Consider the following 23,234-nt stretch of genomic DNA (forward strand, 5'->3'; position numbering starts at 1 on the left):
TATACCTATCGAGGAATAATTGAAATGGTACGTTTGGACGCGATTCATACGCGCGTGCTGGTTCCCGACGAGATGGACGCACAGACCACTGCTTAATGAATTTGCTCAATACCAGATCTATAAATCGACAAGATAAGACAAACGAACACCCAAGCCCTAGGGGACGCTACGACATCTATATGAAGGCTGACAATGAATGGCAAGATATTTTAGGAAAATGAGAAAGCCACAATCTGACCGGCACCGAAGCTAGGGACTAATGATGCGGAATAAGTACGACGTAGTGAAGGACAAACACACACACAAACACACCATATGATATTCTGGGAGTGGTCGCCGCTATTACCAGAGGAATGTGTGAATGGGTCATGATAAATCTCAATGGACGAAGTAGGTTGTTAATTCAAATATATATATATCTATAGGAACAGCGTCACAAGCTCAAGGCAAGAAATAAAAGAGAAACCAAAAAAGAGAGGGGTAGCCCCCGGCGAGGCTCGAACTCGCAACCTTAAGATCGTTTTTGAGCTAGAAGTCTTACGCGCTACCATTGCGCTACGGGGGCGGTTGAGGCCAGAATATCTACCAAACAGACCCTACGAAGCACGGGCAGCTCATCTGTATGGTAGGTAATGTAACAAACAAAAATAGAAGGATAACCCCTGGCGGGGGTCGAACCCGCAACCTTAAGATTGCTTTTGAGCTAGAAGTCTTACGCGCTACCATTGCGCTACAGGGGCGGTTGATGGTTTCCTTGTTATAAAACAAATCTTACAAGGAAAGGCTAGCTCGTCTGTATAGTAATACCTTGCTAAGTGAGACCCGAGGAAGTGAGAAAACCCCGCCCCAGCGATACTATACAGGCTACGGTGGCCAATTCGACTTTACATACGAATTCTCACTATACCCTGAAAATATGAGAATCCTATTTACAAATCTGCTGGCTCATATAAATTCTCACCAACTGGGGTGCTAAAAATCTCAATTTAATTTTATTCCTCCATATTGAGATAGAGTCACGTGACTCAAGCACTCTATTTGCTTAGTAACAAGGTTTATATTTTCTAGTAACTAACGTAACTTCGATCAATTAATTAGGGCGGTGAGTTCTGACCAATCAGAAAGCTACGTCACTAAGTGTGAACCCCGGTTCTGTCAAGGGAATATCTCCTATCAAGGGTAGAAGACCTGTCAACTAGGTAAGGGTACGTAGGCCGAAAGCTAAGCAGTAGATATCAGGCAGACAGAAGACTGATTCTTGACTTCTTCTTCTATTAACATTAAGCTAACTTTATATCTAGAAGAAGCCCCTTATTCTCCTAACAATATAAAACTGACAAGGAGCTACTATACGCTATTGAAAAGTCAACGGATATGTGATCCGTTGTCGCTGTTCGGCCTCCGAGCTGTATATGCACAACGGGCAGGGTATACGATGCAGTCATCATGCAGAGTTATCATCAGATCTGTGACAGGTTTAGTAAGACAGATCGCCTTGGCCGCTGTCGTCTCACTTGAGCGAGGTATTACAGTATGAAATGCAAATGCAGCAGCAAAAACAAAAAAAAAAAGAAGAATAGCCCCCGGCGGGGCTCGAACCCGCAACCTTAAGATCGCTTTTGAGCTAGAAGTCTTACGCGCTACCATTGCGCTACGGGGGCTGTTAGTGCCAAAACGATGAGATATATGCCTAACTAAACAAATCCCACTGAAGCACAGACAAGACTAACTTACATACTACCATGATACTACCTTATTGCTTCTGCATATAAGTGGCTTAGGTTAGCATTTTACATACTCCGAAGTGATGCGAGGACCTGTGAGTTTCCTTTGTTGGTAGTCATTTTGTTTCTGGGTTAGCTTCCCGACCTTCTGTCCTTTAATCACTGCTTATGTCGCCCTCAAGTATATAAGAAAGCCATAAGACCGCCTGCCGGTTCGTTCTTCTCATTGGAGCAGAAATAGGTCGTAGGAAGCGACTGCTCAGCTAGGTAAACTTAGATGAAAACACATCATTTGCTCTTATCCCCAATTAAAAAGGATTCTGGAGAAACCAATTCAAATCTTGAGAAAAGAACGTTTTCACAGGACCTTAAATTCTAGCTGTTAAAGGTCGGGGAGCAACCTAAAGAAGTGTCTGCTCTAGGCCTAATCAGTCAGCAACGGTATAATTTTTCCTTTGTGATATGAAGATACTCCTGGGGGTCTCAGGGATCTGACCTATCTGGCATGGCTTCGAAAACGAAGTGAACTCGATACTTCACCACTACTATACTTCGCCGTGACCATAGTTGTCGGTTCATAGCTATAGAGAACCGGCTCTGGAGAAGTATCCAAGAGCCTGAGCTCTTTGTATCTATAGCCCCGTAGGTCAGATGCTCATGCTTCGTTCGAGACTCTCTCCAGATAAAATAATTTGTTTAGGTATGTAAGTTATGATAATTAAGTCATACGTTTTACCATGAGGCAAGCCGTTCATACCGATACATCGTGAGGACAGTGAAAAATAAACCAAGTGCTTCCCAATATCAGACCTACAAATCAACCAAACATCAGAGGCATAAGTCAAGCCCCAAACCAAACACTCCGCGAGCCCATTTACAAAAAGCCGCCAGTCACTTGACGGCATATTTTAAAAAGAATGAGAAAGCCACACTGTGACCAGCACAGAGACTGGTGAGGCGCAATAGGCAATGATGCTCTCCGTGTTTCACGGATTCTGAACTGACGCCTTTCGCTACCGGATACATGAAGGACTGTGATAATGAGTATCGTTACTCTCTCTGCTTTACTTGCTCATCACGCGCAACACCGGCCTGTTCTTTAGCCGGCTTTACTGCAGAGACCTCTTCGGCATCTTTCAAGTTTTTGTTCTTCAGGGGCTCCGAAGCTTTCTGTTCTTCCTCTTCCGGGGCTTTCGATGATTTACCCGCCTTCACTTCCTCAGCATTTTCGGCTTCCGGCTTCTTTGTATCTTCCGAAGCTTTCTGCTCTTTTCCTTCGGTTTCCATATCGTCACGAACAAAGGCGTTATCGATTTCCGACTCTGCTTTAGTGTCCCGGAACAGAGTATTGACGCGCTCTGACCGCTCCGCTTGTTCTTTTTCTTCCTTTTCGCGAGCTTTGCGCTCTTGCTCCATTTCCTCCATGTGCCGAAGATCATCGACACTAGGTTCGTAAAGATGCCAGATAGTATAATGGGGGAGACCCACAACGGAGAACCCCATGCGTTTAGCCATCTGTTTATAATTAGCAAGGAAATGACGAAGGAAGTTGCACGCAGGTCTTACCTTGCCGAATGCTTCGGTCTCGGCATGCTTTTCGAAGCTGAACGCCGGGAAATGGACCCCGGCACGGAACACCTTTGCCTTTGCAAGGATACTAACACCGCCAACGCCGTCAAGCTCCATCTCCATATCAGGATCGCCGTATGGGTCTCGCAGGTAGGCAAGATGAGGTCGCCACGTCGCATACTCAGCATACCCTTCAACAATAACCGCATCCTCATCCAGCGTCTCTGCCAGGGCCAATGCCGTTTCCGACTCCTGCCAGGAGTTCAAATCGTAGGGCTGCTCCCCGCCCAGCCAGTCTGGGAGTGGCCGCCAGACATCTGATAGGAAACATTATTAGACATAACAACAAGACCCGTGGACTGCTTCACTCACTTGGTACAATGACATCCTTATCATGTCTCATTAGGTCTTCTATGATGGTGAATGGTGCCGTTTCTACATCGGCATCTCTCCAATAGACCCAACTATGGGTGGGCCGAAGCGTAGCACTCAACAGCCAATTTCTCGCCTGGGCCATCAACTTTCTCCGCCCAGCTTGCGCAGCGAACCCATGTCTACTTTCGACATCCTGCGTCACCTTCTGTCCGAAATCCTTATGGATAACCGAGATTTCACCAAACGGCATGTGCGGATCAGAATCGGCCTGAAGTTCCCCAAGCATGCTGGATACCATTTCTAGCGTATTATCTTTTGAATCCGAGACCAGGAAAGCCAAGTCGATCAAGTGGTGAGGGTAGGTGAGGTTTCGGAGATGCGAAAAGAACATCGGCAGGTGGGACGAGGCATCCCTAAGAGGTGTGCACATGAGCACACGCTCTTCTTTTTCCCATCCATTTGCAGTGCCCTGAACAGCCGATAGATCATAGTATCGTACGGTTTGTATTTGTAAGTCTTCTGTGGAAGAAAGAAGTCCAAGAGAGACTACTGGGAGAATTGTGGCTCTCCAGGAAGGAAAAATTAGGACTAGGAGTAATAAAGAGACGCCGCCAATCAGGAATAGCCGTTGGATAAGTTGTTTTCGTCGTCGCAGAGCAGGTTGTGAACGCGGTTGAAAGCTGGCGATCGACGGAGCAAAGTCAGCAAAACATCCTTCATTGGTAGGAACCATTAAGCGATGTTACGCATCGCCCATCCCAAAGATTAAGGAGTGGGATGCGATGACGGACGGTGCTTACCGGTGGGGAGAAATGGAAAATGTGCTGCCCTGCCCGCGAGGGTAGGCAGCGTAGCCGTTGGTAAAGGCGTGATGCCTGTTCATCTCTCCAAAGCCAGTCGCATCAGTAGCTTGAAAATCGGCCCCGAAGACAAAGGAACCTAGGGGTTCCTAGATCTAAAGGAAACCACTGGCTTGACTTCCTGTCGCCCACCTAAACCAATCCGACTGCGAGGCGGGGGCGTAAAATTAAATGCACTACGGAACGATAGAGGATCATAGATCCCTGGAGAAATTTAAAAAAGAAATAATGAAACAAGATAGGGAAAATGGCGACAAAAGAAGGGAAGGGAGATGACAAGACTCGAAAAGGTCTATGTAGCATTAATTAGCACGTCGGCCGTCCAGAGCGTCGGAACCAAGCGTTTAGGTGGTTTCAGTGCAGTAGCGCCCGGGCGGTGATTCGCCTCCAAGGACGGAGTAGACCCTGTCGAGTTCCGACTCTGCCAGTCATTACCGAATCCGGCGGTAGGCCAACTCTTGCCGTTTGCAGACATGCAACCGTCTTCAATTCTTTCTTATCACTACTTCTCCGTACGATTACATACATACTAGCAAAGATCCTTGGCACACCGATCCATAATTGGCAGTCCCATCGTTCTTTTATATCTATACCACCCATGATCTATTTACAGAAACCTGATCAAATCCCGATGCTCCCGAAATAAACTGGATAACCAACGTGTGGAAAAGAGCCCAACTCCGAGAAATGCTAACCGTCGCTATCCAACTCAAAAGAAATCGCATATACTAACTCGCTCAACTTCAGTTGATCCTTGATATCCTGGACTGGGGAGACCCCATGCCCTTGACACCAATCTCAATTTGTCCCATCAGCTTTTTAAGCAACGCCTCCATTCTAGGCCGGTCTCGAAGCACCGGAATGACGGATCCGGCCTCGTAGTTGTTGTCCAAGATATAATATCGCTCCCTTCCCCATTGCTCCACAGTATCTCTCTGGAATGCGACTTTCGTGATTACCTTGGCTGGAACACTAGGGTTATTAATGGCACTTTTAGAGAACACCCGCAGGAATGGCCGGAGTCCAGACCGCGTCTGGTGTGCCATTCGAATTGACCGAGGGGCGTTCTCTGTTAAATGGCTCTCTCCTGCCAAGCCACCGGGATCCAGGGTATATATGTTTAAGGGAATTTTGCCATTCTAAGAAATGAACCCTGGTTAACTAGGACCGTCAAGGCAATGGCACGATGGTGCAGGTAAACTTACGAGTACCAGACTCCGACGCAAGGCATACATGGCCGCGCTCATGATTAATTTACTACTTCCAAAACGCGCATTCCCTTCCTTCGAGGACAATGGTGTTCCCGGTTGTTGATTTCCAAAGTCATGTTTGTCGAAATAATCCAAAGAGCCCTTCGACATGGATGAGCAGCCAACATTGATTACCCTCGCTCCGCCGTTTGGCGTCCCATCGCCTGCGCGGAACGCTTCCAGCAAACCGATGGTCAAGAGGAACGGAGCAATACAGTTGGTCTGGTAGACAGGATCAAACCCATCTCGTGTTACTTGGTCGGCGACGTAGGACGCAACAGCAGCGCAGTTAACCAGCAGCGTCACTGGAGGGATCTCTCTGTTTTGGACCCTTTCCACTGTATTCTCTGTGAAGCTGACGACGGAGTTGAAACTTGTCAGGTCCACTCTTGCTACTTCAATCGACCGGGGTCCGATCAACCGGATCTTGTCTCTCAGTTCTTTGACGCTATCGGAGCGGAGATCTCGTGCCAGTAGTAGTAGATGCACAAAAGGATGCGCTTTGGCGATGGCGATGGCTATTGAAGATCCAAGCGACCCATTTCCTCCAGTGATAATCGCTGTACCTGAAAGCGGAGTCGCCATGGGAGGGTATATCTTAATCGTGAATGCGTAAAAATGATTATCGCCCAAAAAAAAAAAAATTTTTTTTTTTTTTAAAAAAAAAAAAAAAACAACAGTGAGCGGCGTAGTAGTAAGTAAATATGTCAGCAGGGCATGCTTTGCAAATATTCTGAAACCCAGATGCGACCCACACTCCCGACCGACAACTCTAAGAGTGATCTGAAAAAGAAAAGGAGAATAAAAATGAAAAAAAGATGGATTATATTGAAGATGCTTGACAAATTATACTAAAACTTGATTAGATCAATTGTGTCCCAACAAGGTACTAACCCCGGGGCCTGAAGCTCGCGTCAGCGAGAGTACAGCTTAGGGGCGAAGAAAAAGAGAAAAAAGAAAGAAAAGACTAATTCCAAGATCAGAGATTGATACGATGAGAGTATTCCAAGAGTCAAAGCGATCTGACCCGTCATTCAGACCTTTCGAGGCAATAGAAAAAGCCAACCGCGATGAAACTTCAAGTGGGGAGGGTTCGGACGAGATCCACTTGGGAGCAATGAAAAAGTATTAAAAAAGAACCAGAGAAAAAGCAAAAAGTGGAGAAGTGAAAAAGCGACAAGAAAGAGCGTCTTCAAAGCTAGGAGACAATAAGCGGTTGGGCGATATTCGTTGTTGGCGATTTAGAGCCTGGATTGTTGTCAAGTAAGTTCTTTGTATTATATCCCAGAGACTTGGAAGATGGTAAAAGTAAGACGGGATCTGGATCGACTCATGCGGCTGATGGACCATTCAGCTCTCTGGATGACAGTGGATGAAAGTGTGTTTCTCGACGGTGGTGGAGGCAAAACATGAGCAGCCAAGAATCGTAGTGTACATCAACGACGTGGTGACACTTCTGTTGCACTGGTGTCTTGGTCTTAATTCCATTGACTTCCGTCTACGAGTCAGTATTTCATTTTCAGGACCAAGGAGACGGTACGGGATGTCGCCATAGAGTCATAGACTCATTTCATTGAGTAACGTAACTTTTCTCCTTTTCCCTCCTTTCTCCCCCTTTTAATGCACTGCCGCCGTCTCTCGCTTTAGTGAATTTTTGTTACTATATTCCCTACTCCGTAGACTATCGCAGAAGTCCCCATCAACTACCGACAGAATACGGTGTATACAACGCATCAACTCGGATCTATCTATAGAATCCCGCAAGTGGCGTTCCGTTACTACCGACGAACGAATGAACGCCTGTTCATCCTGCAACTAACTTAACCCTTACCTAGTCCCAATCGTGTCTCATTCCGCAACCGAACCGTAAAACTTTCACGAACAAGCTAGAGAAGACCAAACCCAGCCGTAGCTTACCTAGCGATCTCCCTAGCCCTCTCTAAAGTAGTTTTCGGCCAACTATTCCACTCCGCTTACCCGGATGACGGCGTCCCCCTTTCCAATTGGACAAATCCGGTTTAACCCTGAGGTTATTTCGACCTGAGGAACTTCAAGCGATGGTTAGTTCGGGGGCTAGAATTCTCCAAAGTACCATGGTGGAGAGACCTGTCAGACGGCGTTACCTTTTTACTAACTTTTTCTGTAACTATGTACTTGTTATTTGACTAAATGTGGCTGGGTTGTTGAAAAAAAAAAATAAGAAAATAAAAAAGTGGTGTCATTCATGCAGTGAGGGAGGGACCTTCTCTGGTTCCAGGACCTTGGGCCAGACTGAGTGAGTCCTTGCTGTCATGCTTCAATGCTGTGTTTCATTGGTGTAGTTTTGAACTCGTGTGTCTTGGTCTTCGTATCCAAACACGTGTTTGCTTATACTGCGTTGTTGAGATGTTATTATTACCGCCGCTAGTATCTTGTGGGTTTTTCTTGCTGACACTCTAGTTGTAAATAGTAAGTAGTACTAGTAATAGATAGGGCTGACATGTTTCTTTTCTTTTTGGCCTCTTTTTTTTTTTTTTTTTTCTTCCGGTTTCTGCAGCTAGCTAGGTCGGGACTCGGTCTGGGTTCGTGAGGTGGACTGAGTGGGCGTTATTCTACGGAGCTGAACGAACGTGCAAGGGGGTACCATGCTCTCTCTCCGTCTAGGATACTCGAACCCAGTCGGCGAATTGCTTGCATCGGAGAAATTGCGGTTCTAGCTTACGATGGTTGGGATCTGGACTTGGAGTTGTGTAACTTGCGCATTCTATCTGGTATTCTGGATATCTACGATGTGGGATAGATAGGTACCTCGATGACCGCCCCCCGAACAGATCATGCGGATACATCGATTAAAATCTTGACATGCTTATCCCGCTCATTGATCAATGCCTTGAACCCCTTCTCTACAATCTCCTCCATACGGATCTTACTCGTGATCATAGACTGGGGCTTAAGTTTCCCTGTTCCTGCAACGTCAGCAATCTAACCAAAAGGAACGTGGGAAAAGCAAACAGGCATTAGTTAGTGCCCACATACCCGACGCGATGGCATCAATAACAGCCTCAAAATCGTCACCATCGAAAATCGCCGACCCGATGACATGCTTCTCGGACCCAACCAGCTCCCACGCATCAATCACCGGCTTCTCCTCCCACAGTGACACGACCGTCACCGTACCCCGGGCTCGGACACCCTTCAGTGCAGAATCGAATCCGGCCTGCACGCCCGAACATTCGAAGGCGATGTCCGCCCCCGCATCACTCGACAGCGATCGCACTCTAGCGTCGATGTCTTCTGTTCGCGGGTCTAGCACGTTCGTGGCGCCTAGAGTTTCGGCGAATCGTCGTCGCTGCGCTGACACCTCGGCTACTACTATAGATTCGATGCCGTGGGCGTGAAGTACTTGCACCACGGCGAGTCCGATGGGGCCTCCCCCGACCACGAGGGCCGTACGAGCTGTTGCCACGGGACTGCGGGTCACGGCGTGCCAGGCGACGGTGAGAGGCTCGACGAGGGCTACATGCACCCTTAGTCTTGATACCCCCCGGTCTATACCGTAAGTTATATTTTATACTTACCTCCGATATCAAGCGGGATCTCCGGTAACAGTCTTGCCCGTTCCTCATCCACAACGACATGGTCCGATAGACCCCCGGCATTACCTATACTCATTGCTCAGCGAGGAAACCAATGGTGCCATCATGTAACAGTGTAGTTCCAAAGAAAAGAAAAAAAGAAAGAAAATCCCGAAAACTCACTGCTATATCCAATAAACCCCAGATTCCGACAACAGTTCACCCTCCCTTGCACACAGCGCGCACAAGTCCCATCGTACAGGTTCGGCTTGACGGCCACGCGATCCCCGACTTTGACTCTCGTAACGTCTGCCCCGACTTCCTCGACTGTGCCGCTGAACTCGTGGCCTAACGTTACGGGGAGGGTGGCGTTGGTGATCGGGTGCGGGGTTTGGGGGACGGTTGATGGGCCGGCGAGGTATTCGTGGAGATCTAGGGTAAGTTAGATAGTTGTTTCCTCTTCTTTCCCTAGATATGATGGAAGGGCTCGGAGCCGATGTAATGGGAATGTGGTACGTACCGCTTCCGCAGATTCCAACGAAAGCAGGTCGGATCTGGTTTTCTGTTAGTTTGTGGGGGTGATTGGGGATACGAATTGATCGTGTTGGTGTGTGGTTTGCACCTTTACTTGGCCATTTTGACAGACTGGTTCTTCGATTTGGTCGACGCGGATGTCGCCGCGTCCGTGGAAGCGAACTGCTCGCATTGTGGACTATACGGTTCGGTGTTGTTGTGAAGGACTGATGAATAGAGGTTGTATATGATTCTCGCGGAGCAGTCCTCAGGTAGGTTGCCTATATAAAGTTCATATATGGTCCTACAGGGGGGGGGGGATGATGAATTGGGGGTTGGGAATAACATGGGGTATTTCCGGATCTAGAGGCGCTTCTCCGCTATTGAGATGTGGAGGAGTCTGCGGGGCAGAAGTGGGATTGATCTCGAAGAGGCGAATATTGAGGAGATACAGTGTAACAGTAGTGGCACCTAGTGTATGTACATGCGCAGAAAAGTTACAATAGAAGATTAGAGACAGAAGTCGTTTCACGTTAAAACACTGTTGCTTTTACTGCCATACTATGCACGCAAGTGATTTTATATCCATACCATTCATAAATAATCGACGGACTGTCTGGTCTAGAACTGAGCTCGGTTTTGTTTCTCTCTTTATTTTTAATATTGATTGATGTAGTGATTATTCTCCTTTACCGAACGGTAGCTCCCTTCAGGCTCTTGACAGTGCAAACACCTCCCTGGGTAACCAACTTGCCCAGCGCAGGCTTGCCTTCCTGGCCCTGCACAGCAGGGACAGCGCTAGCCTCAAAGGCAACCTCGAGGTCATCGGTAGTTGTGAATCCGGGCTGGTAGGTCTCCCAGACCTTCTTCTTGGGGTTGAGCACCTTCTCAGGCTCGGCGTCGTTCCAGCCCTCGAAGTACACCCGAGATCCGGCGGGCGCATCGGCAGGAGGGCTGACGAGCTCAACGGGACCGCCGTGCGAGTCCTCACCTTCCGCGACACGGGGGGAGGCTGCAAGAACCATAGCTGCGGACTTGATTCCACGCATGGTGACAGGCTTAAGGTTGCAAACAGCGACGATCTTACGGCCCTGCATTTCCTCCAGAGGAATAAGTCCGTTCAGACCCGAGCACACGGTGCGGACGGTCTTGCCAGTAGCCTCATCCAAAGAAGTGTTATCGGAGCCGGGGGCATCACCGCAGTCAATAGTCGAAACGTAGAGGGAGTCGGCATTGGGGTGGTTGATAGCACGAAGAATGTGGCCGACACGGAGGTCGATGGCGCATGGAGACGGGGGCGCAGCGGGAGCGGGAGCAGGCTTAGCCTTAGGCTGCTTCTCCTTCTTTTCCTTCTTCTCCTTCTTGGGCTTGCCCTCAGCGGCGGGGGCTGCTCCCTCCTTAGGAGTCTCGGGCTTACCCTTTCCAACAACGAGGGGCTTGCCCTCAGCCGGAGCACCGGCGTTCTGGGCAGCAGCCTTCTCCTTCTTCTTGCGCTCCTTCTCTTCCTTAGGGTCCACAGGCTTAGGCACGAAGCGCACATCGTTCACATCGATGGCAATCTTTTCCTCCTCAGGGATCCGGAGTGCAAACAACCGGCTGTTCTGCACGAAATCAATGTGACGCACAATGTGGTGGTAGCCCTGCTCGCCGGTACGCTCCTCCGGGCTCCATTTCTCCACTACAGGGGCCAGAAGGGCATACGCCGCGATATCAGCAACGGAAGGCTTTGACCCGAGAATGGTGGTCCGCGTAGCCAAGTGACTGTTCAGCTGTCCGAAGATGGTGGTGATGACGGGCTTCTCATCCTTGGTAAGAGCACCCTGTAGACCAGAGATCGTTCCCAGCCATTGCTTGATGTCGGCCTCTTCCGGGGCGGAGAAGGTGGTCTGAGGGAAAATCTTGGGCGAGACGGTCAATAGGTCGGTCTCTGTGGCATCGGGAGAGACAGCGGTGGGGTAAGAGCGGTAGATGAGGGAAAGGAGGGAGGACTCAGGCGCGGAGTTGATGGCCATTTTTGCGAACGGACGGGCACGAGACAAGGGAAAAGATGAAGTGGTGGGCGGACAAGGAGGGGCAACAGAAATGATTCCCAAACGCAGTCCCAAAGGTCGAACCAACCGCGGGGTTCTTCTTGCGGCCCGCAGAAGGGTCACGCCAGGCTTAAAGGGAAACAACTTGACTTATTTTCCACCAAGATCCCAAATAATTGGGATCTCTTTTAATACGTAAAGATATTCTTTAAATAATGTTCATGAATCTAATCTAGTTTAAAAGAATACAACACGCGATGTACTTCTTGAATTGTACTTGCGAGCGGTTCAAGGACGTGTTTTTTGCTTTCATTTTTTTTTCTGCTGCTTTTTGAGCTTCTAACCATATTCGGTTAGTATTTCAATGCATGACTCAGCATTCCAAAGCAGCGTTTGTTTTAAGCATACCCAAATTAATGTTTGGTTCACGATGATATCTCTTAAGCCTTCTCAATCTTGCTCTATTCTCTGATAATGATCTACTACTTCTTATGGATAACCGGTAATTTACAGAGTTGGGCAGCGTTTGGCTTCCTTTGGTCCATAATTTGATCCTATCTCGGGTCTAACCCGCTGATAAAGAAAGATAAGATGTATATGAATTTTTTCTTAAATTCTATACTCTATCTTTCAATAATTGTTGATTGATGTGACCAAAGACGACAGTATTCGAACTATTTGGGGGTTGCAATTCCCAGAGAAGGTCCCCGCAAGTCGAATACCACAAAGAAGGCCTTCAGGAACACATCGCCGAGGATTTGCATCGAGGACCCTTGGTTAGATTGAACGCCCCCGAAGCAAACTAAAAGTAGATCATGAGTAATGAGTCAAAGAAAGTTGGAAAAAGGAAACTCACCCTTTCCACCGGTCGTCTTATTGATACCAACTTCGGAGAAATTGATCAGATTGCCTGGGACTGTCGCCAGATGCTTGGATCCTACCGCAACTGAAATACTCGGAAGCGAGGCATTGCAGGGATAGATGTAACCGCTGGCACTGCTGGCATAAATTGCACCTTCTATCTTTGCATAGTAGGCATCCACCACTTCTTGGCTGAGCAGCATAAGCGAGGTTCCGGTGTCCGCAATGGCAGTAGGGTTCTCTTTGATGGTTTGTATATCTCCATCCGCAACAGCAAACTTCGCCGATTCGAACTGCCAAAATCCACTAGAAGAGTCCACGCTCACGTTTGCGATATCGCCCTGGTACTTGTCATGATCGAGTATGCCGAATTCGTACTCGCCAACGCCGTCGGCTTTGAGGGACGCAGTCATAACAGGCTCCTGCAGACTGTCGGCGATGTTATCGAAGAAGGTTTTTTGCTGCTTAGGCTTGAAGGTGTTGAGAGACGAGAATCCTAGTCCCACTAAACCATTTGAGGTGGCGTCTTCAATGAACGCGCTGGATACCATATCCGGAATACCAATGGCCTGGTCTTTGACAATGGCACCCCCCACGTTGACAGTGTCCGTACCCACACCACCATACGCATATGAGGCATCTCCGTAGGAGATGTTAAAAGTAGCCCCCTCTATTTTCTTGAACGTAGAAGAGTTGGAAGGGTTATACACTGTACGACCCTTTTGAGCTTCTTCTGGGAGCCCCGTATTCATCACCCAACTATAGATTAATTGTCAACGGCTAGGGCTAACAGATTCCGTAAGGAATTGCACTTACAAGTCGGCAGAGCCAGTGTCAAAGTTCAAGACAAGTTTTTGACCGCCGATGGTGACGGGAGAGACAAATGCAGCATCCCCCAGGACTGAGGCAGCACTGACAGCACCTTTTTGGTCTGGCTCGGTGGCATCTTTCTTCGCAATGACAGCATGCTTTTCCATTATGGGTTCGAAATCATCCAAATCGATCCCAAGGTCCGTTGGAACAATGCCGAATTTCTCGTATGCTCTGCGCAGAGCCGCAGGGCCATGGACAGGCTCATTTCCGCGCCGTACCCGCTCAACCTTATAGGACCTGCCTTTGAGTTGAGACTTTAAGCCGGACGGAAGTGAAAGCACCCCGCAGGCGAGAGACAAGGTAATCAGAAAAGACAGAAGAAATCTCATGGTGGCAATCTTGTGCTGCTTCTGAGTTTGAAATGAACGATATTAAGCCTCTGCTAGAGGGGCTAGAAAAAAAAAAGATGTATCTATACAAAGAAAGGGTATATCAATGAAACGAAGGTATATACCAGGGCCAAGTGCCTGACTTGGATGCCTGTATATGGTCAGAAGACAATGATCAGAGAAGAAAAGCCGGTCTTGCAAGCAAGGCGCTAGGAACTGAATTAAGATGGTTTAGTTGGATATCTAAGAAGGAGAGCAATTAAAAGTAACCGTACAAAAAAAGGAAGAAGAGGAAGGCGAAAAAAATTCACAGCAAAAGCATGGACTTCAGAAGCAGCCAGATGGAGCCATTTCCGAGATATACTACTTTGTGTGTAGTCGTCCAAGACTTTTGAGACGCTTATATGGTCCACTCATAGGGGGCCAATAGACCATCCATCGCTCTACTGGAAGGCTTGGAAGCATCCTGTACTGGATCCACTCGAAGGTGAATCCAAGAATTGAATAGAGTGAAAGGAGCCAATCCACAGCGACGTGACGTTAGCTGTAGGGAGGGGACAGTCTTGGTACCTCGCCCGTTAGTCAATACGGCTGACACAGTGGGTTGACTGATCGGTGTTTGGGTCGGCATGGCAAACCTTAGGCATCGCGGCTGTGGAGATCACAGCCGCCGAAGCCACTCAAGGCTTGGGAAGCTAAAGCACGGAGCTACAATTTTTGAAACACCCGGACTGGTGGCCCGCCAGCGGCAAACTTAATGGCCAATCAGCGTCCTCAAGTAATGTTTCAGCTCGACCACCTGAAGCAGCGTTGCCTCCAAAAGTCTAGCCATTCACAGCGGCGTCGGCAATCAAGTCACTCTTACTTCGTATGGTACACTACTCCGTACAATTGTCCCATAAGACGCGGTACGGACAGGGATGATTTTCCCCAGAAAGAATCAAGGAAATCGTGCGATTGGCCCTTGTTAAGACTTGGGAACAGTCATCGAAGTTCCATACAGAGTAGATATGATTCTTTTTTTTTTTTTTTAAAAAAAAAAAAAAAATCTGATAGGTATAATCTAGCGCTTTTGGACACGGAGGGATCTCGACTGGCCGAGACCCAAGACTACTTATCTGCCTACGTACCCCATGGATTGCGTCAACCTTGTGGATAAATTCTGCAGCCATGAACAGCGGACAGTCCTTTTCGAAGACCTGCCCAATCAACGGTCGCTAGAATTTGGACACCAAAGACGAGTCGATTCCCATTTTTTACTCACAAGGAAGCTTGGGGACGTCAAGAAGTGGGATTTCACCTTCTAACCAGGGCCAAGAATTATCTATAGTTTGGGTAACGTCGATCAACAGGGTACCCAATTTATACATAACGATTTTGCTAGTATAGTCATGCTTGGCAGTGCCGATTCTCTCCTCATGAGGCAGGTGGCAGCCCTGAGAAATCCCTGGTGGAGTATTACTGTGTGGGTTAATCATTAGGGACGGGAACCGACTTGTCCCTAGATTTCAGCGCTGCACCATTTTAAGGCTTGGCTCTTGACTGTGTACAACGCATTATACGGCACGATACGAACTGGGAGCGCCACTGGTTTGGAAACTGATGCTCACTAAGCAAAACGCATTAAATACTCATAATGCTATTTAGATAACCTCGAATGATCTGCAGTGGTATCAATCATTTGTATGCCAAAGAAACGCCAAAGTCTCGAACAGTTTTAACCCCCAATGCAATCACGCTTGAAAACAAAAGATGGACCCAGAAAGAGAAAATTGCAATCATCACTCTGCTGTATCATCCGGTAGCACAGTATCAGGGTCTTCTCCAACCAACTGTCCGACCGCGCGCACCACCTGTTTGATCGCCTTTGCCGCCGGGCTATCTGGGAAGCCATCTACAAAGCTTTCGCCGTAGTCACAGGCCATTCCGATTCTGGGATCGAGAGGGACCGCCCCTAGGAACGGGATGCCCATTTTCTTCGCTAACCGCTTACCACCGCCCGTCGTGGCCCGGAAAATTTGGCTTTCAGTGTTGCAGTTCTTGCAGACAAAGCCACTCATGTTCTCAACTAACCCCAAGACTCGAATACCGGCCTTGCGGCAGAAGTCGATCTCTTTCCTAACATCTAATAGGGATACCTCCTGTGGTGTAGTGACAACGACAGCACCGTCAACTCCGGAGTCCTTCAGGAGAGAGTTGACAGACAGATGTTCATCCGAGGTGCCCGGTGGTGTGTCAATAATGAGATAGTCCAGCTCACCCCAGTCCACATCCTTTAGGAACTGTTTGATCAGACCATTCTTCTTTGGCCCTCTCCAGATCACTGCATCATCCCGATTGGGTAGCATGAACTGCACGCTCATTGCGCCTAGGTTGTCTGTCACCCACACCGGACTCCAGCCTGCGTTGCTCACGTGGATTGTCTCCGATTCCACCCCCATCAGCTTTGGAATCGAAGGTCCAGTGATATCGGTGTCCATCAAGCCAACCATCGAGTCGGGATTCGCTGAGAACGCATGCGCGAGGAGAGAGGAAAAGGTCGATTTGCCAACCCCACCTTTCCCGGATAATACAAGGATCTTGTGTCGGACCTGGGAGAGTCTCTCTTGGATGATGGGAATATCAGGATCGGGACCCTTCGGGGCAGAGGCACAGATCTGTTGATTGGGGCATCCAGCGCAGGCATCACCTTGGCCTGCCTGCTCCGACTCAGGGCCAGGGCAGTGCTCTGGAAGTAATTAGCAAAACAGAGGGAAACAATACCTCCGATCGAAGAAGTACACACATACCTGGCTCTGGAGCAACTAGACTTGGCGACATAATGTGATATTATTCCCCAGCTATTGCTTTTATATATATATATATATATATATATAAAATGGATAGAAAAACTTGTGCAGACGCAAAATTTGAGGGAAACTTAGATAAAGGTGGCGGAAGAAATGCTTGATAATCGGGGTTTGATTAGATAAGTTAAGGTTACTAGCTTACAAACATTCTAGTAGCGATTGGGTATCCTACGTGCGGTGTCGGAGTCTTCGATAAGAGCGATATAAACCCTCAATAAATTCCCTTCGATACTATATACAAGTAATTGGAAGAACAGAGCATTGATTCCTTCATTGACGATGCAACGCTCGTAGTAAACTTCAGAAAGAGCTGATGACATGGATTCCGAGATGTGAACATCCGAACCTACGCGAGTCGGTGAGGGGTAAATACTACTAGTAAGAGAGTAGAGAGGGGCAGGATTTAAACCGAAGTCTGCGAGAAAATAAAGTAGTTCCTGTCTATTTCTTCTACTTTCTTAGCAATTTACTAGTCAATATAAAGATATATCCCGAGTACGTACGGAGTACTCTAGAGGAATAATAAATCTATAGATAAAATACTGTTATTTTTACCGACTAATACTTACTATACCTGCTATGTATGGACCTGAATCACTGTATCAATACACCTTGATATAGACTCCATCGATTTATTCGACTATTCCTTAGGTATCTCATTATACACACGCCTTATTAGAGTGCTAAAACGCGCTTTCAAAGCTTCTTCAGTACCTTTAGTTATATATATATATATATTATCTTAGGATTGAGTTAGTAATCATTTGGATTAACTACAAAAAACCTGACCCGATACCAGGTCAGGAGCGGGTTTGAATTGTTAAACCCAAACCCTGGAAGTCCTTTATGTCTATGTCATCAATTACACGTTTCCTATCAGTCATTAGTGAATTGAGTGCACATTTGTTATGCTGTTAAGGGATTTGGGTTTTGAGTAGTTCGTGAAAACGTCTATCCTCATCTATACAATCGAAAACCTGACCTCCTTCTTAAAGCAGTCCGCGATTTCCAACAAGTGTGCCCGAGATGATCGCGAAAATATGTTAAAATGTGCCGTCCACGAAAACACACCTGTGGTGCGAGGGTCTGGTACGCGAGCGCCTTTGCTATAATGACAATGAAACCACGAGACACATTCAGCAATATCAGGGCGTCTGCTGAAGAGTTCTAGACACACGTCTTCCGAATCAAAGATCCTAACCGGAATGAATATTGTCTCGGACCAGTATTGCGGCCCTTGCAGAAAGGTATATGAAAGCTGCCTGGCACGCTGCCTGTCTTGAGACCAAAGAGCAATCCAACGCCCCAGTAATCGATGCCATACGTATGCTTCAAGATATCCGAGACTTCGATGCCGGGTGGTCGGGGGTTCACCTCGATCAACCAGACTGAGGATTTTCCCTTGGCCAGAACACAGCGTTCGGTTAAGTCAAGCACATTGTCTTTCATCGTGAATTTCATGCTTAAGTTTGCAACCCGCGCTTCGAGATGAAAAACCCCGTCCCGGAAACCCATTTGACACAAGCTTCGATGCAGCGAGTCCCGAAGGAGGGCAAGTTCATCAGTGGGGAGACAAGATGGAAAGACACCTCCTAGTTCAATAAAGCTTTCAACGTCACCGTCGCCGTTAACATCCGCACCTTTGGGGGATTCGTCGGATACTTCGAAGTGTAACACCTCACCATCGCAAAGTATAAAGTTTGCATCCACTGCCGGTCCGTCACAGTACCTCTCAATGGCGAAAGCTGCGCCGTGTCTCTCTACATTGATCGATTGTACAGCGTCCTCTACCTGGGCGAGGCTCTCCACTCTGAACACGCCCTCTGAAAGGTATCCAGTATGCGGTTTGAAAATAAGTGGAAACTCGAGGTTGTGTTCTAGTATGATGTTAGTGGCTTCTTGCACGCTGGACGCTTCATATGCTTTATGTGCCTCAAATAATCTTAGCCTGAACTTGTCAGTGGCAAGAGCAAATGCTTCCAGAGAACACGTTGGCAATGAGAGCCCCAAAGCGGCAGCAGCGACTGGCTCTTGGTAGTGATCGCAGAATGTCACGAGGCCATACCGTCGTACGCGCGGATTGCGTCAACAACCCGTCGCGTAAACAACCTCATCAGACTGCAACATACATTCAACCGGAAGGAAAGCTTTTCGCCAGTGAGCCCAACGGGGGGCCTTCCAACCAATGTCTGGGATTGTCAAGCACCACCATGTCAATTCCTAGAGCTTCAGCCGCAGTGAAGACGGTCTCTTCATTCCCTCGATAATCAGGGCTATGACTGCCGCCTTCAACAAGAGCAAGGGTTTTGCGCTTGGGCTACCTACGTCCACTTCATCCAACTATATAGTGGTATGTAATAGACAGCGTTTGGATCATTTTGGCATGGTACTGATATAATCCACTAGCGAACGAAGGGGGCTTTATGATCACAGACCGAAGTAATCCACATTATCAAACGCATGGCCTGTTTCCTATCGGTGGACTATCGTGGCTTGTGGATCCGCAAGACGTGAACAAGTTAGTCCCCATAGGTGCAGTGGGGGAGATTGTCTTTGAAAGTCATGAACTAGCGACTGGGTATTTGAATGATCCGGACAAGACCGCCAAAACTTTCATCAAACCTCCTGTTTGGGCGCTAGAACGATCTGCTGCCACAGGTTGCAGATACTTACGAATGGGAGACTTGGGAAGATATGAGATAGACGGCAGTCTGTCAATATATGGGCGCGCCGATGCTCAAGTCAAGGTACGTAGGACGTATACAATACCCAATTTTGTCACTTGTAACACACGGACTTTTAGATTCGTGGACTGCGTGTTGAGCTAGAAGACATTGAGTCAAACCTCCGTGGTATGTTGCCGCCAAAATCAGAAGCTATCGTGGACCTAGTCAGGCCATTTGATGCCCCAGATCGACCTGTTTTGACGACCTTCTGTCGTCTGGAGTTGGAACATGTGCGCAAGCAAGACGACTACCCAAACCTTGATAGTGAAACAGTTATCTCTCTCGCTCGGAAACACCTTAAAGGAACTCTTCCCCAGCACATGATTCCTAGAGCTTTCCTCGTTATGAAGAATCTACCGCAAAACTACAAGACTAACCGCAGGAAGCTCCGGAGTAATGCGAGTAAATTAGGCTATAAGGCCTTGCTTGCGTCGTCGTTACCCGTGAGTGACAACCCGCTAGTGCCTCCCGCAAATGACAATGAGCCTATGCTCGCTGAGTTGTGGGCAGGTATTCTCGATCAAGACGTCACAGGTATTGGAAGACAGAGCGATTTCCTCGCTTTGGGTGGTGATTCACTCGCGGCAATAAGGCTTGTCGCGGCATCACGCTCGAAGAATCTTGGGTTAACAATGCAGGATATCTTGAGATGTCCCATATTGCAAAATATGGCCGAGCTTGCAATAGTCGGGAGTACTGATGTGGGAGATACAGCGACTACCGATGATGCTAAAAAATACCTATACTGGCACCACAATACAATTATTTTGAGAGCAACTGACTTCCAGGAGTGGGCGGCGTCTGTGGGCGCAATCAATGGAGGATGGATCGACCACCTTGTGTACGACTTTCGGGGCCAACTTGACTTGCAACAACTCGAAAGAAGCTGCAAAGGTCTTGTTGAGGCACACTCGATCCTCAGAACTGTGTTCGAACTTATCGACGATAGAATCTACATGCGGGTGCATCATGCACAAAACGTTCCATTTAGAATTCACCATTCAACCATCGACGAAACGGAAACGCAAAGCAACAAAATATACGCGATAGATAGGATCTCTCCTCTAGGAAGCCCTATCTTGCAATTTGACCTGATCAAAGCATCCCCTACCAGGCATAGACTCATTATGCGGCTCTCCCATGCGCAGTATGATGGGTTCTGCGCCGACACATTTGGGCAACATCTTCGGTACCTCTACTTCTCCCAGCCAGTCCCGTGCACCTTGCCCTTCCATGAGTACGCCAGGAGAATACTAGACCCACGCCTTAAACACGATGCAGAGCTCTATTGGCGAAACCATATCAAGGGTAGCCGAATGCCACAACTAGTGAGACGAGGTAGGTGCGGACCACCTTTCGACAAGAACTTAGACGGCGAGCTCAGACGGTCCATTGTGGAACCAAACCTACGGCGCTACGGCCTCAGCACAGCCGTCATTGTTAAGGTAGCCTGGGCCCTCACAATCTCCTCAGTATCTCAGTCAGCCGATGTCGTGTTCGGTGACTTCATCGCTGGGCGCCAGGCTCACATTCCGGATATCGAGACGGTTGTCGGGCCTTGTGTGAACTATATGTCAGTCCGAGTCCGACTTTCGCCGAACCTTAGCTGTATTGAGCTCCTCAGGGAGGTCCAAGCCGATCTAGTTTCCGCAATCCCGTACGAGTCCCTCGGGTTCAAGCACATCATCCAGAAGTGCACAGGCTGGGGCCAGGAAGAAAGATTCTCGAGTATTGTCAACTTCGTCAACGTTGGATCGGCCAGTTTCGGGAGCGAAGCCTGGGTCGAGGATGGAGAAGACAAACTTGAGGTTGATTCCATCTACGAGGAACAACAGCATGACAAGACAGACCTGTGGTTAGTGTGTTTACCAGGACATCTGGCGTCGAAATTGGAAACAGAGAACAACGGCAGAAAGAAGACCTTAGAGCTAAAGTTCAGATACAACACGAGTTTATGAGACCTGCATGATCCATCGATTTGCAGACTTGTTTTGCGCAGCTATCGAGTCTCTGTCAACAACTCTGCATGGACTAGTGGTCATACCCCAATTATCGGACGAAGAGCGTTCGTGCCTTGTGCCTACCTCCGACTGAGCTCAAGAGCGGGTACAACCATACAGTGTCAGCCATGTGGCAGGCTGAACGGCAACTACACAAGGTGAATACCAATTCCTAGACCATCCCAGCCCTATTTAGGCACTGATCGAATCCAACAGTCGATGTTTATCTACCCCGTTTTCCTCAGTGCCGACCCCGACCTGGAAAAACCCATCACCAGTCTCCCCAACTAGAACCGACGAGGTATCAATAAGCTGATACCATTCCTCCCCCCCCCAAGTCGCCAAGGGCCTTCACTTGATTATTCTATTCGGCTCGCCACCGAGCAACGACAAAAAAGATGCTAGTGGCTCCATGGCCGACAGTTGGACGGCCCCATCATGCCGGCCATCCCGCTAATCCGAGAGGCCTTTCCGGGTCTATACTCGGTTGCCAACGTGAGTCTCTACGAGTACACACACCACGGACACTGCGCGGTGGTGTTCCCGGATGGCACAGTGGACAACGAGGCGTCAGTGGGCACGCGTGTCAGACATCGCTCTGTCGTTCGCCCAGGCGGGCGTCCACTGCGTCGCACCTTCTGACATGAACGACGGCCGTATCCGCGCCATCAAGCTCAAGCTCTTCCAACACCGGCTCGAGAGCAAGGTCGCCATCATGTCTTACTCCGCCAAGTACGCCAGCTGTCTTTACGGGCCGTTCCGCGAGGCTGCCTCCTCCGCGCCGGCCTTTGGGGACCGCAAGCACTATCTGCTGCCGCCGCCAGCGCGGACCCTAGGCCGCAAGGCGATGCTACGCGATATGCAGGAGGGTACCGACATAATCATAGTCAAGCCTACCTATCCCGATATCCTGAGCGATGCCAAGAATGTCTCCACCGTGCCGGTCGTCGCCATACAGGCGTCCGGTGAGTTCGCCATGATACATGCTGCTGCCCGCGCTGGAGTATTTAACTGAAGGACATGGCGTTTGAGTCGACTGAGATTATTGTTCGCTCCGGGGCGGATGCTATTCTCAGTTACTTCACTCCAGAGTTCCTGGATTGGTTGTGAGTGGGGGATAAGTAATGATTTTAGCCATTTCTGTGTGAGTGTGTATAAAGTATTTCCTTTGTTATGACTGCTTAGGTCAAGCAATTTCCTACGACATAAAAGACCTCCAAAATTGATTTTGATTGGCAAGAGACACGAAAGAATAATTCTTTAGTCGTCCATCACTTGTATACGGATGTCTTCTATTCATAGAAACCAGACCGGGGGTCACAAGGGCGGTGGCAGAATTTGGGACTCGACCAACAAAATACTAAGGAAAAGAATATATAAAAAAATTCGAGCTTTTATAAATTATTATTATTGATATATAAATTACTGCATATCTAATCAAGTTTTTTTTACTTAATACTTTTTCTTTTAACTGTCATAGGTATATTTGGTTGAACAGGTCCCGTTCAACCGTGACCTGTACCCTAACGATATACGTACTAGTATTCTGTATGTACGACGGAGTAAGACCCCTAAATTACTACTATTAGCGCCAAAACTCCTCTGAAGACCAGTTCTGAAATGTTGACATTTGAAACCATCCCTAGTAGGGTAGTGACGGTCCTTCTCCTCCATTCCGGGCCATTCTGCCCTTGCCAACTGGAACCCGCACCACCGTCATG

The 23,234-nt window shown here is 48.2% G+C and overlaps 9 protein-coding genes and 3 non-coding genes across 12 annotated transcripts; 2 read left to right on the top strand and 10 right to left on the bottom strand.

Annotated features, from left to right (window-relative positions):
• Positions 1-482: 482 nt before the first annotated feature.
• On the bottom strand, positions 483-565 carry BDV27DRAFT_t14. Its single transcript has one exon. It is a non-coding gene; the product is annotated as a tRNA-Arg (tRNA).
• A 92-nt stretch (positions 566-657) lies between these two features.
• BDV27DRAFT_t13 lies at positions 658-740 on the bottom strand. Its single transcript has one exon. It is a non-coding gene; the product is annotated as a tRNA-Arg (tRNA).
• Positions 741-1,578: 838 nt separating this feature from the next.
• Positions 1,579-1,661, bottom strand: BDV27DRAFT_t12. The gene has a single exon. It is a non-coding gene; the product is annotated as a tRNA-Arg (tRNA).
• Positions 1,662-2,396: 735 nt separating this feature from the next.
• Positions 2,397-4,813, bottom strand: BDV27DRAFT_119981 (Anp1-domain-containing protein). The gene is made up of 4 exons (XM_032064985.1): positions 4,469-4,813; positions 3,666-4,348; positions 3,291-3,610; positions 2,397-3,239 (listed from the first exon to the last, which is right to left on the bottom strand). Exons 1-4 carry the CDS (start codon positions 4,549-4,551, stop codon positions 2,775-2,777), a joined length of 1,551 nt encoding a protein of 516 aa, XP_031933149.1. The 5' UTR covers positions 4,552-4,813; the 3' UTR covers positions 2,397-2,774.
• A 269-nt stretch (positions 4,814-5,082) lies between these two features.
• On the bottom strand, positions 5,083-6,446 carry BDV27DRAFT_119982 (glycosyltransferase family protein). Its single transcript, XM_032064986.1, has 2 exons — positions 5,734-6,446; positions 5,083-5,667 (listed from the first exon to the last, which is right to left on the bottom strand). The coding sequence occupies exons 1-2, from the start codon at positions 6,361-6,363 to the stop codon at positions 5,272-5,274; spliced, it is 1,026 nt and encodes a 341-aa protein (XP_031933150.1). The 5' UTR covers positions 6,364-6,446; the 3' UTR covers positions 5,083-5,271.
• A 2,143-nt stretch (positions 6,447-8,589) lies between these two features.
• On the bottom strand, positions 8,590-10,038 carry BDV27DRAFT_171293 (2,3-butanediol dehydrogenase; the record flags this gene model as incomplete). The annotated part of the gene is made up of 6 exons (XM_032075566.1): positions 8,590-8,717; positions 8,794-9,273; positions 9,336-9,419; positions 9,516-9,764; positions 9,853-9,886; positions 9,961-10,038. 6 exons carry the CDS (start codon positions 10,036-10,038, stop codon positions 8,590-8,592), a joined length of 1,053 nt encoding a protein of 350 aa, XP_031933151.1.
• Positions 10,039-10,355: 317 nt separating this feature from the next.
• BDV27DRAFT_119987 (putative cofactor for methionyl- and glutamyl-tRNA synthetases) lies at positions 10,356-12,118 on the bottom strand. The gene has a single exon (XM_032064987.1). It carries the CDS (start codon positions 11,855-11,857, stop codon positions 10,535-10,537), a length of 1,323 nt encoding a protein of 440 aa, XP_031933152.1. The 5' UTR covers positions 11,858-12,118; the 3' UTR covers positions 10,356-10,534.
• Positions 12,119-12,448: 330 nt separating this feature from the next.
• Positions 12,449-14,138, bottom strand: BDV27DRAFT_97619 (pepsin-like aspartic protease). Its single transcript, XM_032078106.1, has 3 exons — positions 13,553-14,138; positions 12,732-13,495; positions 12,449-12,677 (listed from the first exon to the last, which is right to left on the bottom strand). The coding sequence occupies exons 1-3, from the start codon at positions 13,936-13,938 to the stop codon at positions 12,550-12,552; spliced, it is 1,278 nt and encodes a 425-aa protein (XP_031933153.1). The 5' UTR covers positions 13,939-14,138; the 3' UTR covers positions 12,449-12,549.
• Positions 14,139-15,109: 971 nt separating this feature from the next.
• Positions 15,110-16,814, bottom strand: nbp35 (Fe-S cluster-binding ATPase). The gene is made up of 2 exons (XM_032064988.1): positions 16,728-16,814; positions 15,110-16,666 (listed from the first exon to the last, which is right to left on the bottom strand). Exons 1-2 carry the CDS (start codon positions 16,756-16,758, stop codon positions 15,720-15,722), a joined length of 978 nt encoding a protein of 325 aa, XP_031933154.1. The 5' UTR covers positions 16,759-16,814; the 3' UTR covers positions 15,110-15,719.
• A 773-nt stretch (positions 16,815-17,587) lies between these two features.
• BDV27DRAFT_140747 (uncharacterized protein) lies at positions 17,588-18,248 on the bottom strand (the record flags this gene model as incomplete). Its single annotated transcript, XM_032069718.1, has 3 exons — positions 17,588-17,660; positions 18,011-18,057; positions 18,090-18,248. 3 exons carry the CDS (start codon positions 18,246-18,248, stop codon positions 17,588-17,590), a joined length of 279 nt encoding a protein of 92 aa, XP_031933155.1.
• A 536-nt stretch (positions 18,249-18,784) lies between these two features.
• On the top strand, positions 18,785-21,471 carry BDV27DRAFT_152487 (uncharacterized protein; the record flags this gene model as incomplete). The annotated part of the gene is made up of 3 exons (XM_032071571.1): positions 18,785-18,944; positions 19,194-19,534; positions 19,591-21,471. 3 exons carry the CDS (start codon positions 18,785-18,787, stop codon positions 21,469-21,471), a joined length of 2,382 nt encoding a protein of 793 aa, XP_031933156.1.
• A 261-nt stretch (positions 21,472-21,732) lies between these two features.
• Positions 21,733-22,777, top strand: BDV27DRAFT_140748 (uncharacterized protein; the record flags this gene model as incomplete). Its single annotated transcript, XM_032069719.1, has 5 exons — positions 21,733-21,790; positions 21,852-21,935; positions 22,014-22,516; positions 22,546-22,619; positions 22,726-22,777. The coding sequence occupies 5 exons, from the start codon at positions 21,733-21,735 to the stop codon at positions 22,775-22,777; spliced, it is 771 nt and encodes a 256-aa protein (XP_031933157.1).
• Between the last annotated feature and the right edge of the window lie 457 nt (positions 22,778-23,234).

The sequence above is a fragment of the Aspergillus caelatus genome (assembly GCF_009193585.1).
Source record: "Aspergillus caelatus strain CBS 763.97 unplaced genomic scaffold BDV27scaffold_6, whole genome shotgun sequence".
Taxonomy (NCBI): Eukaryota; Fungi; Ascomycota; class Eurotiomycetes; order Eurotiales; family Aspergillaceae; genus Aspergillus; species Aspergillus caelatus.

Bases quoted from the DNA above. Each gene is read 5' to 3' on its own strand.
- BDV27DRAFT_119981 (XM_032064985.1), bottom strand. From the start codon at position 4,551: ATGAACAGGCATCACGCCTTTACCAACGGCTACGCTGCCTACCCTCGC. The intron at 4,349-4,468 runs GTAAGCACCGTC...GTCGATCGCCAG, and splicing joins TTTTCCATTTCTCCCCACCG to CTTTCAACCGCGTTCACAAC. The intron at 3,240-3,290 runs GTAAGACCTGCG...AATTATAAACAG, and splicing joins AGACCGAAGCATTCGGCAAG to ATGGCTAAACGCATGGGGTT.
- BDV27DRAFT_119982 (XM_032064986.1), bottom strand. From the start codon at position 6,363: ATGGCGACTCCGCTTTCAGGTACAGCGATTATCACTGGAGGAAATGGG. The intron at 5,668-5,733 runs GTAAGTTTACCT...TTCATTTCTTAG, and splicing joins TGCGTCGGAGTCTGGTACTC to AATGGCAAAATTCCCTTAAA.
- BDV27DRAFT_119987 (XM_032064987.1), bottom strand. From the start codon at position 11,857: ATGGCCATCAACTCCGCGCCTGAGTCCTCCCTCCTTTCCCTCATCTAC.
- BDV27DRAFT_97619 (XM_032078106.1), bottom strand. From the start codon at position 13,938: ATGAGATTTCTTCTGTCTTTTCTGATTACCTTGTCTCTCGCCTGCGGG. The intron at 13,496-13,552 runs GTAAGTGCAATT...ATTAATCTATAG, and splicing joins GACACTGGCTCTGCCGACTT to TTGGGTGATGAATACGGGGC. The intron at 12,678-12,731 runs GTGAGTTTCCTT...ATCTACTTTTAG, and splicing joins TAAGACGACCGGTGGAAAGG to TTTGCTTCGGGGGCGTTCAA.
- nbp35 (XM_032064988.1), bottom strand. From the start codon at position 16,758: ATGTCGCCAAGTCTAGTTGCTCCAGAGCCAG. The intron at 16,667-16,727 runs GTATGTGTGTAC...AATTACTTCCAG, and splicing joins TCTAGTTGCTCCAGAGCCAG to AGCACTGCCCTGGCCCTGAG.